The sequence below is a fragment of the Lissotriton vulgaris genome, chromosome 12 (genome assembly GCF_964263255.1).
Source record: "Lissotriton vulgaris chromosome 12, aLisVul1.2, whole genome shotgun sequence".
In the NCBI taxonomy this organism is placed as follows: Eukaryota; Metazoa; Chordata; class Amphibia; order Caudata; family Salamandridae; genus Lissotriton; species Lissotriton vulgaris.
Window position 1 is genome coordinate 589,994,237 of NC_141700.1, and position 17,454 is coordinate 590,011,690.

Consider the following 17,454-nt stretch of genomic DNA (forward strand, 5'->3'; position numbering starts at 1 on the left):
AGGAAATTTGTCTCACCATAGTGCTTCCCCCCACAAACACACACACCAAGCCCTCAGCGCCCAAGATTAGTTTTGCCAAAGACTTTGGCCATCATGAAGATGCCCAAAGTGAGTAGGGTTAGCCCAGGAAATCTTTACCCCATTGGTTAGGGCATACCCAGGGGTCAATCCTACTCATAGCTTATGCCATGCATAAATGTGGCACCTCCATTTACTCACATCAGAACACTCCTGACCAGAGGAAGATCATAGGACTGACTGAGTCTGCTGTCTGCAACCGGAGAAGAACCCTAGAGGACTAGACCTGCTCTCTATCTTGTACCCAGGACAAAGAAGTGCGTTGTAGGGTCCAAAAGGCTGACCTCCTGCTAAAGCTACATGTACACAACAAGCTACAAGAGGCTTTTTCCTGGACATGGCCAGCTGACCAATGGCAATTGTACCTCAATTGGACTCTCCCGTTGGCCTGCCTGCCACCCTGTAGTCTCTGAGTGCCTCCACTGAGGGGCTTTAAAAGTGTACTCCTTTGGTGGATTGTGACTAAAGTCAGAAGGTAAAATCTTTTACCATGATGAACCTGGTTAGTATATCCGAACTGAACTCCAATGTGGTCAGCATCAAACTGCATCTAAGTTTTGTTTTTTCACAATCATTGACTATTTTTGGCACTTTGTGCTTTTACACCTTACACATTGCCTCTATGATAAGTCAGGTTGCTCTGTGCCATAGCTACCAGGGATTTGAGCTTAGGTATATTTAGTGACTTTAGTGGTTCACCCTGTCAAGGACTGTGATTATTACTCGAGGTTGTTGTTGTTGTTGTATAGCTTTATTTCGAAATATTTCATTTCATAAAAGCATTGCAATAAAATCTTCATACGGGTAAAACACAGTTATACATCAAGACTATAAAAATTTCAACAAGAATCTTATAAATATACAACCTAGTAAAGAGCATCATTTTTGAAAACATTTGTGCAAATATACAAATATTCATTTCTGCATAAACAAAAGGGGCGCATACAGGAAGTAGCTGGGGCACTATAATGTCAGTTGGCATCCTTACTGGAGGAGCTTCCTCCTCGCGGTTCTTATCCTCCAGGCCCACCCCAGAAATTTTGCCAGACCGCAAGCAAACAGTGGTTGGGGGTCGGATTTTAACAGCTGTAGGGCCTCCAAATGTGACCGAGTGCCCAGCCTTGTGCAGAGCGGTTTCAACCATCTGCGACGGGGAGCAGCGTAGGCTGGGCATTCGAATAACAAGTGAGCAATAGATTCTACCCTGGTTGTACAGAAAGGACAAGTTTCCACAGTTTGCCATGGTGGTTTCCACTTGGCTGTCCTTGAGCTTAGGGGCAAAACCCCTGCCCTAAATTTGAAATACAACGCCCTATCTGTTGGATTCAAGATCACATCGAGGTAGGGTTCTCTAGAGGGGCGGGATTTGATAACCAAGAACTCCTTAGCTGATCTACATATATTCGGTTGTGAGACTCTCTCGTTGTCCACCCACAGCCAGAATATTTTCTTGAGCAGCTGTTTGGGTGGCGAGGATCTGCTAGCCCAAGCATCGCCGAGGCCTAGATCGCAAAGGAGGCGCTTTACACCAACGAGCCAACCGATCTTATGCCAGCCCGGGGTTGAAAGAAGCTCACTTAGTGCATCGGCATAGCTTGAAAGCTCAGGGACATTCCATATACGGGCCCACAGGAGGAGGGGACGTAACTTGGCCTGGTCAGCTATGGGTCGTGTACCTGTGTCGAGTAGAAGGGGTAGGGTAGGAGAGTTGTGAGGGAGCCGCATTAGGTCTTTGTGAAACTTATTCTCCAGATGGAATAGAGCATCCAGTTTCTGGGTACCCCACAATTCGGCCCCGTAAAGGGCCGCACTCACAGCCTTTGCCTTGTATATGTCGAGGATCACCCCGATGGGTTTGAGGGGTGAGGCGCGATGCTCTTTTAAGAGGGCACCCATGACCCTCCTGTATGTCAAGGTGGATTTTTGGTGGTGCGCCTTCCAAGACATGGTGTCACAAAGTCTGATTCCCAGGTAATCGAATTCCCTAACCCTTTCTAAGGGTACTGCGTCAATTGATGGTGGGTGAACTGTCTTCCTGGGGGGGTTCAACACAAGGAACTTGGTTTTGTTGATGTTAATAGCCAAGCCCCTTGCGTCGCAGAAGCCCTGAAACCTCGTTAGCAGGGTTTGGAGGCCCTTCGGGGATTTCGAAATCAGCAGGGTATCGTCTGCGAACAGGAGCGTTGGTATCTTCCTGCCCGCCAGAGAAGGAGCATCTGCTGATAGCTGGAGAAGGTGCTCTACCACTCCGTTTAGATATAGGGAAAACAGAGTGGGAGCTAGCACGCACCCCTGGCGGACGCCCCTGTCGACAGGAATCCGAGATGTTTTCTGGCCTTGCTGACCCCATCTAATTTGGGCAAAATTGCTTTCGTGGAATTTGATGGTTAGGGCTAATAGGTACGCGGGCATGCCCATGCCCTCAAGTGTGGCCCACAGTTGGTTACGTGGAACAAGGTCAAAGGCAGTCCGTAAGTCGATGAAAGCGAGATACAGACTGCCCTTGCCCAGTTTGACCACTTTCCAAAAAAGCATCAGGAATCGGAATGTCTGCTCAATCGTGCCGGTTCCAGATCTGAAACCGGCCTGAAAGTCAGACAGAACCTTCATTTCCTCAGCCCACTGCAGGATCCTACCCAGAACTACCTTCCCTGCTGCCTTCTGGGTGGAATCAAGCAGACTTATGGGTCGGTAGTTGGCCGGATCGTCCCTGCAGCCCTTTTTAAAAATGGGGACAACTTCCGCACCCCTCCATGAATCCGGGAAACCACCACCCACCATTGCCTCGTTCAGGAGTTTAGCAATGTATAGGCTCCAAACCTCGACATTGCTACGAAGCAAGTCTCCAGGGACTCCATCTGGGCCTGCCGCTTTGTTGGGAACGATGCACCTGATTGCTATCTCCACCTCCCTAGGTAAAAAAGTGGGGCCAAGGTGAGAGCTATTAGCTAGTACTAAGTCACTAGGACTCCAATTGGGACCCAGTACCCCCGGAGAGTTGGAATATAATTTAGCAAAGTGGGCCCACCAAACCTTCCCAGGAATATTACATGTAATCAGGGAGTCGGCAGGCCTATCCCTAGCTCTAATCAGAGCCCAGAAAGCCCTTGAGTCTTTTCTAAATCCAGCCTCCATTAGATCACTCCAGAAGTTGGTTTCATGAGTGATCTTTGCTGCAACTTGAGTTTTCTTGTAATTTTTCCTTGCTTGGGAAATCAAAGCCTGGTCTTTAGTGCTGACCGCCATAATTAGTTCACTTTTTGCTTGTCGGCAAGCGTGAGAATACCATTGGTCTCTGCCCTTAGACTCATTTCTCCGCTTGGACCTCCCCCTCCCCTCAGGAACCAGGAAGAGATTGCTAAGTGATACAATTGTCTCCACAAATGGCACAAGGATGGGAGAGTCACAATCCAACGTGCTTGCTGTACACTTGGCTTCCATCATTATGGATTGAACTTGGGCCATTCTTGTAGCATCCGAAGCGACCTTGGCCCACTTTAGTCGCCTCCCGCAGTTTGATGGAACAACTTCGTGGGATGATTTCCAAGTTGACCGAGGTGGTTCTGCTGAGGCCCCTTGGTCCCACGGGAGAGCAAGCACAAGGATCAACGGGTTGTGGTCACTATCCGTGGATTTTTGGACAACCATATCAAGGGCGTATTCCCACAGGTTAAAATTTAACAGCACGTAGTCGATTCTAGAGGTATGTCCAATCCTGTTGTAAGTGTGTACTCCTCCAGCGTCTGACTTACAACGACCATTAGTGGCTCTGAGTGAGTGTTCCAAGCAGAGTGCGTTGATATCAATGGCATTCTGGGTCCATTTCCTGATGGGATCGAGAGCAAGCAAGGGAATGCCTCTCTTGGCATCGTCCTCCCATGTGTCCAAGATGTCCTCGCAGGCCAAAGGCTCAAAGCAACAATTGAAATCCCCGCCCAAAATGACAAGGGAGTCAATGTTGCAGCTGGTTAGCTCCTCTTCGACTCCAGTTAGGGACAGAGGGCTCAAGTTCCCTGCCCTAGCCCCCCTTAGGTACATATTGAAGAGCTCAAGAGTATTACCCCCCGGGCACTGCATAGTAAGCCTCAAGAGATCTGGAGATGGTGAATTTGTATGTTTTACTACTAACCCCAGTGCTACACTTACCCAGATTATAAGGCCACCAGAAGGACGGCCTTTGCTGCCTTTAGACCTGGAAGCCGGCACAGAGTAGGTGGTGAAGCCGACCCTGTGCACAGGCTCCAAGCACCAAGTTTCCTGTAAAAGGCAAATCCCGAAGGGCTCCATAAAGGAGACCCAATCAGGTTTATTAAAGTTTCGGGCAAGCCCTGCCACATTCCAGCTTAATATTTTAAGCTGGGGAACACATATCGAGGTCTTGCCAGGCTGTGGCTCAGGAACTGGGGAGATGGTGTGGATATCAGTGACCCTGGCAGAGTGGAAAGAAGCTGCAGGTGGTGGGGTTCCGGGGACAATCAGGTTTACTGCTACGTGTGTAATAGAAGGGCATACAACAGAGGAAGGGTGCGTCGGTTCCAGTGTAGGGGGGGCCTGTGTTGGGGACTGGGAAGGGGAGAAGCAACTTGCCGTACCCACACTAGCCGTCAAGGATAGACTCCCCTTCCCCAATGTGGACCCATTGTGATTGCTAGGTAATACTCTAGTTGGGGTCGTTGGGAGTCAATCGACATCCTCCAGGCTACCAAACCCATCTGCAGTTACACTTCCAGGCCAGCAACTGCTTGGGTTAAGCGCGGTGGAAGGGAAACCCCAACTAGGCTGTTGGGGAACTGTGGGCCAAAAGCCCCCCTGCGGACATACAGCACGGGGAGGATAAAAGAATGATAAGGGCTTCGGGGCAATAGAAGAGCCCCAGTCTTGATTCCCAGGAGCCCAAATGTGCCTGGCTGTATACACGTCGTCAAATGTTACGACTATACAGTCACCAGGGGTCGATTTCCTCGTGGTGCCCACCCAGGGAACTCTTCGAGTCGTTAAGACTCTACTCCTCCTTCCATTGGGAATAGGCCTATAAGTGTTGAGCCAGTACATAACTTTGTTACGTAGCGAGTGCTGGTCTTCATATTGGCCATTCTCCAGCTCCGGGACGCCCGTCAAAACCACCATATAATCATTTGCTTCGGGAGGAAGGTCTATATAACCTCCTCGAAAGTTGCTCCTGGTGTTGGGGCCCCTAGCAGAATGAGGTGGGGGTCTATTCCGGGGGGCCTTGGCGGGACGTGAGCTATTATTGGCTGGATTTTGGGCTCTCGGTGTCACTGTTGAAGTATTGGTGCGAGGTGCCTGGGCAGGGCCGGTGCTAGAGCTAATTGGGTTCCGGGCTCTTGGTGCAGCTGATGTAGAGCCAGTGTGAGTTTGTGTAGCTGGAGCATTTGGGGTATTAGCCCTGGCCTGAGGGGGCGGGTTAGCAATAGTAAGATTCCTAGTGCGGGGTTTGGGGATAGGGTGGGTAGGACAGGGCAAAGAGGGATTAGGGGGCAAACCAGGAGTAGCTGTGTGGGGTGGGGTAGGAACCTCTGTGCGTGGGTCACTATCAATCACCCCCTGGCGTTCCAGGCCTCTTAGGCCAAGAGTGGCCAAGGCGATGATACTTTTCTCCATTTCGAGGAGATTGTTCTCTATACGGGAAAGCCTTAGGTCCAGGGGAGATAAGAGATTTTTTAGAGACTCCCACACCACTCCTATAAATTCCCGCTCCCTCCCGTCCTGGTTTGTCCAGCCCGTATCTAATCTTTCAGGTTGAGAGGTGCCTCCAGAATCTACCATGCCTTGCCCCACAATGTTTTCACCCCCGGGAGCCAATGGCGAGAGGAGAGACATGGCCGGACTGATAGCGGCTATTGTATTTCCACTGATGGGCAGATTAGCACCCTGTGTTGGCAATTTCTTCCGAGGGGAAGTTGGGCTGGGGGAACGTTTTCTCTTATTGGGATTCCCCGGGATGTTATCGAAACCGCCATATGAGGTAGAGGCCAGGGATATATCAAGTGATTGTTGGGAACAAGTAAGGGAAACAAGAGGGCTGTCCTCAACAGTGAGCGGGCCGTCGGACAAGGCAGGTAGACCTAAAGATGGGAGTGGGAGGGAGGCAGTGGGCAGAACAGGCATATCATGGACATTAACCACTGCTATAACACCCTCCCGCTTACCAATATGACTAGGGGAAGTAGCTGTAGCTATATGGCCAAGAGAGGATTTCTTACGTGAGGCAAAATCAAGTGACAACTTCCTGGCCGCTTCCAGGTCAAGGGACACTCTGGTTTGCAATTTGTCAATTTCATGGTCTATAGCCTTGGTTGTCCGCGTGATAAAATCGTCCATGGGCCCGTTAGGTGCCGGCCCCCCCTTGGCCGCCCTATTGCGTGTGACGCGGGTACACATATTGTCAAATATGGACTAACTAAGTCTAACAGCCCGGGCAGGAAACAATAAAAAGGCAAACACAAAGTGCGAGGCGAAAATGCAAGATGGGGGGCCCAGACCAGACCGCTCAGACCTCGAACGGCCTCAAACGGCCCGCTCTTTGCCCGGTCTTCGCCCCGCGCTTGGACCCGCGCGCGTCCCGCGTCGCGGAAGCCTCAGAGTAGGATATATAGGGCGTTTGTGGGCGGTGGGCGGGCCACGGGGAGAGCGGACCGGAAGGTCTTGCTGGTCACGCAGGGACTCCTGGACAATGGAGTCCCTGCACACGCTCGCAGCCCCTCTGCGCCTCGCACCAGCCTCAGGCTTCCTCGAAGGTCTCCCAAGCAGCCCCCAGCCAACAGGGCGAAGCGGCACCCGCGGAGCGGGTGCGGCGAGTGGTTGTTGCAGGTCCAACAGGCAACAACGAGAGAGTCCAGGTGAAGCGCCAGCAACAGCGCTACAGCAGCAAAAAGCGTCCCAGGGAACAAAGCAGGAAGAGGAGGTAAAGTACCCTCCTGTGGGCGGTGGGCGGGCCACGGGGAGAGCGGACCGGAAGGTCTTGCTGGTCACGCAGGGACTCCTGGACAATGGAGTCCCTGCACACGCTCGCAGCCCCTCTGCGCCTCGCACCAGCCTCAGGCTTCCTCGAAGGTCTCCCAAGCAGCCCCCAGCCAACAGGGCGAAGCGGCACCCGCGGAGCGGGTGCGGCGAGTGGTTGTTGCAGGTCCAACAGGCAACAACGAGAGAGTCCAGGTGAAGCGCCAGCAACAGCGCTACAGCAGCAAAAAGCGTCCCAGGGAACAAAGCAGGAAGAGGAGGTAAAGTACCCTCCTGTGGGCGGTGGGCGGGCCACGGGGAGAGCGGACCGGAAGGTCTTGCTGGTCACGCAGGGACTCCTGGACAATGGAGTCCCTGCACACGCTCGCAGCCCCTCTGCGCCTCGCACCAGCCTCAGGCTTCCTCGAAGGTCTCCCAAGCAGCCCCCAGCCAACAGGGCGAAGCGGCACCCGCGGAGCGGGTGCGGCGAGTGGTTGTTGCAGGTCCAACAGGCAACAACGAGAGAGTCCAGGTGAAGCGCCAGCAACAGCGCTACAGCAGCAAAAAGCGTCCCAGGGAACAAAGCAGGAAGAGGAGGTAAAGTACCCTCCTGTGGGCGGTGGGCGGGCCACGGGGAGAGCGGACCGGAAGGTCTTGCTGGTCACGCAGGGACTCCTGGACAATGGAGTCCCTGCACACGCTCGCAGCCCCTCTGCGCCTCGCACCAGCCTCAGGCTTCCTCGAAGGTCTCCCAAGCAGCCCCCAGCCAACAGGGCGAAGCGGCACCCGCGGAGCGGGTGCGGCGAGTGGTTGTTGCAGGTCCAACAGGCAACAACGAGAGAGTCCAGGTGAAGCGCCAGCAACAGCGCTACAGCAGCAAAAAGCGTCTTACTCGAGGTGGATACTTCACTCCTTCAACTAATTATAATCCCATTGCTCACAAAAGTCAAATAGCATTCCCTAATGACCAATTACTGTGTATAAGCTGATCAGTAAATAATGTTATTCCATGAAGTCATCCTTAAAGGTGTGTACAAAAAAGTTTGTAATTCTGTTGTTTCAACAATCTGCCTTTGAACCAAGTTAATTTACAGGAAATGGAAGCCCAGGCCTCTGAATTACTTCTAGGTGGCATAAGACCACTCCTGTGAGGGAACATGTTATTATTATTATTTGTGTGTTTTATATAGCGCGCAGCTACCCCAACGGGATGTCCCGGCACTCCTGCTCAAATACTAGATCTTGTCCAAGGGTGGTTAACAAAAGAGGAAAGTTTTCAACGCTTTGCGGAAAGGTAACTCATCCTGAATCATTCGGATGGAGATGGGAAGATTGTTCCACTGTGAGGAAGCACATAACTGAAAAGTTTTCCCCAGATCAGGCTTTTTTAAATCTGGGGGTGGACAATAGGCATTTTGAATTGGATCGGAGGTGTCTGATATTACTATAGGGGCGGAGGCAGGAAGAGAGATAGGCGGTTCCCTTTCCCTTGATTGCTCGATGAGCCAGGGTGAGTGCTTTAAACTCTGCCCTTTTGTGGACTGGCAGCCAGTGTAATATCCGTCGATGGGGCGATATGTGCTCTCGAAGAGAAATACCGCAAATCAGCCGGACTGCCGCGTTTTGAACTATCTGTAACCTATGACATAAGCCAGATGAGAGAGCCAGGTAAAGACCATTAGCATAGTCAAGGTGAGATGTTATTAGTGCCTGCACAATGGTTTTGCTGGTGTTACTGGGCATGAAGTTGATAAATGTTTTAATCGTCCTTATTTTTGAGAAACAGGCAGCAGAAACGGTCTGAATCTGTTTGTCAAAGGACAGATTGAAGTCCCATCTAACCCTCAGATTTTTTACGGAATCTTTGGGGGAGGGGGCCACACTCAGATCTAATGGCCACCAGAGGTTCGACTCCAAAGGAGAGGGTTGATGGAAAAAGAGAACCTCAGTCTTACCTGCGTTCAGTCTGAGAAAGTTATTGTCCATCCAACTGGCGATGTTACGGAGGCAGTCTTTCAGAGGATCAAAGGTGGTCGAAATGGGGTCATCAAAGGAGAACAGAAGCTGAATATCATCAGCATAAGAGGTGACCTTGATTGCCGTCTGAGAGATAAGCTCGGCCAGAGGAGAAAAATAAACATTAAACAAAAGGGGGCTCAGGGAAGAGCCCTGGGGGACGCCCCATTTGAGCAGGCGGCTCTCAGACGTGAAGGGGGGTGTAAAAACAGCCTGTGTTCGATTGGATAGAAAGGAAGACAGCCAATCCAGAACCCTACCCTGAATGCCTTTTGACCAGAGACGGTCCAGCAGGACAGGGGGAGAGACGGTGTCGAATGCTGCGGAAAGATCCAGCAGCACCAACACCGCTCTTGAGCCCCCGTCCAGCGTCCAACGTACGGAGTCAGCCATCTCTATCAGGGCTGACTCGGTGCTGTGGCCAGGACGGAATCCATGTTCAGAGTCGTGGAATAAACCATGGGTTTCTAGGAAGCCTGCCAGTTGCTGGTGCACCATTTTTTCAAGAATCTTGGCAGGGGCAGGGAGAAGGGAAATAGACCTATAATTGGCCGGGTTATCGGAGTCTGCGCTAGCTTTTTTAAGAATAGGGACAAGTTGAGCATGTTTCCATGATTCCGGGTAAATGCCAGTCCTGAGAGAATCATTCCAGATGTTATTAAGGAAGGGATTAAGAAGAGGGGCCAGTACTTTGTATTGTTTGGCCGGCCAGGGGTCGCTAGGCGAGCCTGACCTACATTTAAGAAGCTCTGCGAGGGAGCGTTCTAGAGTGATCTCCTCGAATTCTGAAAGGACTGGAGCTGACAAAGAATAGATCATAGGTTTTTCGTCAGTGTCTTGACCAAGACTGCGAGGGAAGGAATCATAGATAGATGCAATTTTTTCCTCAAAGTAGTCAAAGAGACGAGTGCAGAGGGATTGAGATACCGGGGATTGACGTTTAAGGGTCCCGGGGTCAGTGAAAGTTCTTATTGTTTTAAAGATTTCCCTGGTGGAGCCATGTGCCCTATTGAATTTCTCCTCCAGGAAACATAGTTTGTGGTTGATAATCTTTTTCCGATATTCCTTCAGGGCTGCTTTATATTTAGTTTTACTGTCTACAGAGTAAGAGTGCCTCCAGCGTCGCTCCAGAAGTTTACACGCCGATTTGCACTTACGGAGTTCGTCAGAGTACCAAGGTGAGGAGGGTGCTGATCGAAAAGTTTTGATAGGCCTGAGGGGGGCAATGATGTCAATAGCGGAAGAAATCCAATTGTTAAAATTGGTCAAATGGGAATCTATGTCTGGAGCATCCAGAGGGGCCGCAGCAAAAAGATGATCGGCTAGGCCATCCGGGGTGACCTTACTCCAGTTCCGGCCAACGTCCTTGGCCGGTAACCTAGGTCTGTCCTGGTTCGACAGAAAAATACTAAAAGAGATAAACTAGTGATCAGACCAGATCACCGGGCTGGGTGTACTGATGGAGATTTCCTCAAGGTTGGAACAGATAAGGTCCAGTATGTGTCCAGCCTTATGGGTGGGAGAGGAGACCAGATGGATTAGTCCGCCATCACTCAGAGTAGAAATGAAGTTGTTACTAGTAGAGTCGGACGTATTCTCCACATGGAGATTAAAGTCTCCTAACAGAGTAAAATTCGCATAGCGAGAACTGGCCTGGAGCACATAATCTAAGAAAGCAGCAAGGCAGGATATGCTGGACTTTGGGGGACGATATACTAATAAACCAGAGCAAGTAATGTTGGGGGCCAGTTTTATACAGAAAGGCAGCGCTTCTATAGATTCAATTTGGCCATAAGGAAAGGACGAGATGGTCCACTGAGCTCCATAGATTATGGCAACACCTCCACCATGGTTATTACTTTGCCGATTGGCGCATAGGATGTTGTAACCCAAGGGAATAACCAGACACAAAGCTGGGTTGGTTTCATCTCCCACCCAGGTTTCAGTTAGAAAAAGGAGGTCCCAGTTATTGTCCCTGAGAGTCTGAGCGATGTCTAAGGAGTGTTTCACCAAAGAGCGGCAATTAATAAGACCCGCCTTAAGAGTAAAGGACTTGCTGTTAAAGCGGGGCCTGGCCGGGAGCTGTAATAATGAGCATTGACATTCAGAGCTGCCTGCTTCCGGTCTAGAACTACAGGGCATGCAAGGGTAAGTGGACGTGGAGAGGTCCGATGAAATAGAGTGCAAAAAAGCATATTTATAAGACCTTAAGGATAAGAGCATCTGCCTACTGTACCGGATGGGAGTTGGGATACCAAAACCGGCAGCATCTCCAGCCCCGGCCGCGTCATGGTCGCGGACGGGCGCAGACGGGCTTGCCTTCGGCGCGCCGGATAGGGTCGCCCATAGATAGCGGAAGAGGGTGGGAGGGAACTGGCAGCTAAACCGCTACCCTACCACTACCCCCAAGATGGCGGCAATAGCTGTATCCAAGAAACCCCGTAGCAGCACCTAAATTGGCTGCGGGGGGGGGGGGGGGGGCAGCAAGAGTGCAGGGAAGTAGTGTGCAATTTTAAAATCAAAGCCAAGCAAAGTAAAACAATATTCCGCAATTTGTAAAGTTTTTTAAAAGATCTCTTCCCTCCTGGCTTTCCGCCTCAAGAGGAAAGTGCGAGCAAGGTGCGGCGCGATTGAAACCCGTCCTTTTAACGCGTCAGAGGGCGGGAGGGAACTGGCAGCTAAACCGCTACCCTACCACTATCCCCAAGATGGCGGCAATAGCTGTATCCAAGAAACCCCGTAGCAGCACCTAAATCGGCTGCGGGGGGGGGGGCCAGCAAGAGTGCAGGGAAGTAGTGTGCAATTTTAAAATCAAAGCAAAGCAAAGTAAAACAATATTCGGCAATTTGTAAAGTTTTTAAAAAGATCTCTTCCCTCCTGGCTTTCCGCCTCAAGAGGGAAGTGCGAGCATGTATCAGTTGAAAAGGTGTAAACATTATATTTTGGAATGATATATCCATTCCTATTTTGCAAATGAAAGTTAAGGTTCAACCAATAGATATTGCATGAATTGCATACATGCACATTTCTCTTGCACTTTAGAAACAACATAGTGTCAGAACCCCATTTATAAGGCACCTGTGGTTCATAGTTATTAGTATTAAAATAACAGAGGAAAAAGTATCTATAATAATATAAAACACTTATTTAGGAAAGTGACATCACTCTTATTTATAATTTAAATCCTTCCTGCATAACCACACCAATGATGTAAAATGTTATTAATGTATTCCCAGAACTACCAACATCACATTTGAAGTAACACAGAGCTAATAATTAATGCCAATGCATTTCAGTTTTGACATTGTCATAGATGATACAGAGCTCCAGTTTAAGCTTCAAGATACCTCTGGCAGTGAACTTAATGTATCACATTGCCTATCCTTAATTCCTGAATGCAGAAAAACTGTACACAATTTAAAAAATGTCAGAACTGTAAAAAAAGAAAATTACTTTTCCTGACGCCACTCAAACCAATTTACCATCTTTTTCTTGACTTGAGTGCCTTAGTTCTTCCCCGCCTCGTTGGGTAAAAGCCTGAAATCCTAAAACCCCTGCACCTCGATTCACCAAAATGCCAGGATTAGCAGAAGTGTCATCATTCAAACATTCAGCTTCTGATGACAGCACAGGAAGTGACATCACACTGTTTTTTTATTCTGATGATATTAGAAAAAAGTGTTGCTACATGAACTTTAATATAATGGCATTAAGGTAGTGGCACCACTTAATGCAAACAAATACAACTGAAAAATTAAACATTAAGTAACACAGCAGGTTTCTAAAGCAGACACAAACCTATCTTTTGTCCTACACACACATATATGTTAATGGAGCAGTGTCATAATGTGTTATGAGTGCAGCCATTATATGCCAGGAGTGCTTCCTTGATATGTCAAGTTTTTCAGCAGTCATCTGGCTAGATACAGTCAGCACAATCTCATCCCCGCATGCCTGGAAAAGCAAAGTTTAGCAGCAGCAGAGCAAGTGAAAACAATTGCTGCTGTTGGCACCCCTGAAAGCAACATTTTCCTCTATTGGAGTGTACATTGCTACACTCCAGAATGTTATCTATTTTCGAAAGAAAAACATTCTGAAGTGGGATACAAATTAATTAATTAAAGCCCTCTAGTTTTGGAGAAGCAACAACAGGTAAACGAGGCTCTCCAGAGCCCAATTTTCTTTCTATTCCTGCAGCTGCCTTTGGAGTCTCTAAGGCCATGGGTCGCAAAGCCAGTGTCAAGGATCGCAAAGAGGAAGTCAGGGGTCGCAGCTGAGACCCCTGTTGACCCCTAATTGAGGTTCATGCTCAAACCTTGGATGTTTGATCTACAGGGAACTCCCAATACATTTGAAACAAATTATTTGCTGATTACCATGTCGGGCGGACTTATGTCCACCCAACACCGTAGCCGTCTGGAAATTCCTGATCTTAGGTCAGCGGTTCTGACTTCAGTATTAGGATGCCGACCCCCCAATGGGCGGTTGGGAACATCCATTTAATAATGGCAGCTTGTGCGGCGGGCTGAAAAGACCAGCAGCACAAGCTGCCATTGTAACATGGATGTTTTGAAACATGGTGCTTGCCACATGGTGCAGGGATGTTCAGGGTGCCCCCAGGCCCACTAGCAGAGGTTCAGGGGGGAAGGGGGCCCTGCATGGACCCCCAAAGTCATTTTTCGACAGCCTTTCAATGTCAGAAAGGCAGACATACAAAGGCTGTCGAAAAATAACATCATAATCCCGACGAGGGAGCTGAGGCTGGCTCCGCCATCATTAAGAGATCATGAGCATTTCCTATGCTGGGACAGGCTCAAGGAACCTGTCAGAACAGCAGCGGACAGTCCCTCCACCCAATGCCTCCGCCTGCCGCATTGTATTGTGGCAGAGGGACCACAGGGGCAGATGTTAGGCGGACCGCAACCGATGACATCATAATCAGCTCCTAGGTTTCTAAATAGTTTTCACCATTTCTGCCAGCTAAGAGGTATTCTACTACTTTATCACATCTTTCAAAACATTACCTTAATTTTTACCTTGGTTATCTCCTGCCTTAATTATTGCAGAATTCTCTGTAATAGCATCCACACAAACCTGTCTCCAAATTCCGAAGAGTCCAAAACCACTCAGCACATGACAGATGGTAGATCTGAGGAACAAGAGATGAAATTGTAAAAACAATTAGACAGAGGCGCAAGATGCCCTTTTGAGAGAGTATGATTTATGAAACCCATGAGATTGCCGCAAGATGCCACAAGAACACAGCTGGCAGGCTTCCGCGCAAAGCAAAAGTCTTCATGTGCTCCCGTTGAATATGTGCCAGAAACAAAACATGCTGGAAAGACCTTCACAATTGCACACAGTGCACAGTTATTGAAACCCTCTGTGACGTGTAACGGTTTGTGTGAGTGCTTCATAGACAGTTCAGAAAAAGGAATCTTGCTGCTTCACTTATTTGAGAGATTTGATTAAACCAGTTAGACTTGAAGTGGCGATGACCTTGGTACAGATCATCCTAATGTTTTGTTTTATTTTTTCTCACCAGACCTGCTTCTCTGAACCCCATAGATGATGCAGGACTGTTGTCCTTCACCACATTTTCATGGATGACACCTCTTATGATGAAAGGATACAACGCACATCTGACCGCAGAGGATATGCCACCACTGTCATACTATGACAGTTCTGATGTAAATGCAAAAAGGTATTTTGAGATTGGAATGTAAAGGGGCAATAATGGAACTTGTGACTGCCTATTCTGAATGCAATCCATTTTATAATGACCCTTCCGCCAAGATATACTGATTCAATAAATATGCACTGTAAACCAAATTGCATGCCACTGTTACTGGAGCAAGACTTTACCAAAATCTGAGTCACTTGAAATTCCACGTAATTCAGAGTATGCTCAGTTGATCAATATTTTTAAAAAAATGAGATTGACATCTTTGGAGAAATTACAGTGGCAATTTACATTTGGCATGCAGAGTGTGCAATATTTTTGTTTATATGATTTGCTCTTCAGAGAAAGACATGCCCTGTCAACACGATGTGTTTGTTTTAAAATATCCAATGGCCTCAAGGTGGACGCAAATACCTGCAGGATAATTCTGATTTTAAAAAAAAGGCACTGGCAGTGTTTTCTTAATAAAGCACTCTAGTCGTGAGTAAGTTGGGGGACTAATTTACAAAGTCCTGAATCTGGGATGTGGAACTTGGATTTTAGATCTTCAAAAATATTTAGTTTATTTTTTGGGGGCAAGTCTATTTTGGAGAGTCCATTATCTTACCCAAGCTTCCAAATAATATCTCTTCCTTCAGAGTATTTTGCTGTTTTGCCATATTGGTGCCCAAGACTGAATTCCAGCATCAGCTGCTCTGCAATGGTGGAGGAGCGTCCACCCCCCATCGACCTCAAAACTTTAAAAATAAAATGATAATAAAAGTGTTTATTATCATTTTATTTTTCTTACAATAACCAAGGGTAGGGGGCAGACTAAGTATGCTCCGCTAGCCGCCAATACATATCCCCCAAAATATAAATCATCATCTGGTCTAGTTAGTTCACCAGCACACGGATGCTGCTGAGGAGACAGTCGGAAGAGAGTCAGCAACCCGCGGCAGCCCAAACTAAAAGGACGACTGAGGTGGCGTGGGACGCTTGATGCAGCGCCCAAGAGACCAATGATGGCGCCGGCCGTGACCCGTTGCTAACTGTGGTGGCCAGCTGACGAATTGAGGGCGGGACGGATGGAGAGGTGAGTGGCTCTGTCGCAAAGGGCCCGCCTTGCTGATGAACTGAGGGAGCATCCGATGACCTAAAGAATTAAAACCAGTGCTGGCCCCCAGGACCCCGACGGGGGTGCTTGGAGCAGTCCGCGCTGCCCCGTCATGACAAGGAGAAAGCTAGCCCAGTGATTGATGGGCCGGCCCAGAGTCTGGACGAGACACGAGCAGAGGAGGCGAACAACAGCTGCAGACACCGTGGCCACGGGCTGAGCCGAAAGCAAAAATCAGCTGGGAGTGCCGGCTGTGAACCTGCACAGGTGGGAGGGCTGAGGTGGACTCCCACAGTTAAACACACAGAGGAAAGCCGCGGGCCTACACCAGGGCCTTCTCGCGTGCCGATGCTGACTGGGCTGTGCCAGTGCCCCAGTGAGTAAACATAGATCCGGTAAGGGCGCTTGCTGCTACAGACAAAAGGAAGCTGGAGTGGGGGACTGCTGGGTTGGGACTGGGGATCCATGAGCAGGAATAACCCCCATTGAAAAGAGAGGTGGGCCTTTGGGGGATGCCGGGCGTGGCCGCAATCCACCGAATACCCCGAGACAGCCAGACAATCCAATAGGGGCAGATGCCCTCTGGCACTGATTTATCGCACGGCCGGGAGTGGGGGTTCGATCTCTCTCCCCCGAAAAGGGACTCCAGGGATCATGCCGACAGTGCAGCACTGATCCAGTTGACGGGATGCTGCCACACTTCCACGCCAAACAATAGCTGCTTGATGACCCCTGCAACTACCAAGAGGAAGAGTGACCAAATAACAACGACAACGCGACCTGGTGCACTGGGGAGAAGCTGTGGAGGGTTACAGTTGACACTAACCACCCCCCAGACTGCCACAGAGCTTCCATTGGCAAAAGAAATAGAGTGACAGCGGTCCGTACCAAAGGCCCAGGTCTTGGTCAGACCAATTAAATAGATAAGTACACGGGCATGATGGGCAGAGAAGTGCGTTCAACCGGAAATCTAGCAACAACTGAAGAAGAGAAGCATACGTCAGACCCTCATTGAAAGTCATCATGAAACCAATCACAGACCTGCATGGTACCCTGGAGCCTAAGCTTGACTCGGTGACAAAAGAGGTAAGCCTGCTCAGTGCAGATTTTCAAAAATTGGCAGACAAAATGTCCACGGTCGATGCAAACATTGGGGACCTGAAATCCAAAACTAAACATCTGGAGGAGCAGGTGTATGTCCTGACAAAACGGCATACGGAAATCATGGCCTGCCTGGAAGACCAAGAAGGCAGAGCCTGCCTCAATAATATCCGGGTGGTGGGGGTCCCGGGGAGAATGGAGGAGCAGTCAGTAGATCTCTACTTGGATGATTTGATTCTCCACAAACTCAAACCCAAGCGCTTGTCCACCTTCTTTTCTGTAGAGCGAGCGTATTGAGTGCTGGTGCCATGTCCGTGCCCGGGCTTCCAAGCACAATCCTAGCCTGCATACTCAACTTCAGAGATGGAGATGCCATCTTAGAAGCGGCACGGTCCACTATGAAAACACCACCATTCGCTTTTTCCTGGATTTCATGCTCCAGATGCAGCGCCAAAGATGAACCTTCGATGTTGTGAAAAAGTCCCTTAGAGACAAAAACATGAAGTACATGATGCTGTAC

The 17,454-nt window shown here is 49.3% G+C and overlaps 1 protein-coding gene across 1 annotated transcript in view; it reads left to right on the top strand.

Moving 5' to 3' along the window:
- LOC147677796 (ATP-binding cassette sub-family C member 12-like) overlaps positions 1–17,454 on the top strand; it is a 1,047,046-nt gene that overhangs the window by 204,283 nt on the left and 825,309 nt on the right. The window contains exon 4 of the mRNA XM_086945450.1: positions 14,600–14,758. Within this exon, the coding sequence (XP_086801576.1) occupies positions 14,600–14,758 (159 nt within the window). The remainder of the gene's footprint in view (positions 1–14,599; positions 14,759–17,454) is intronic.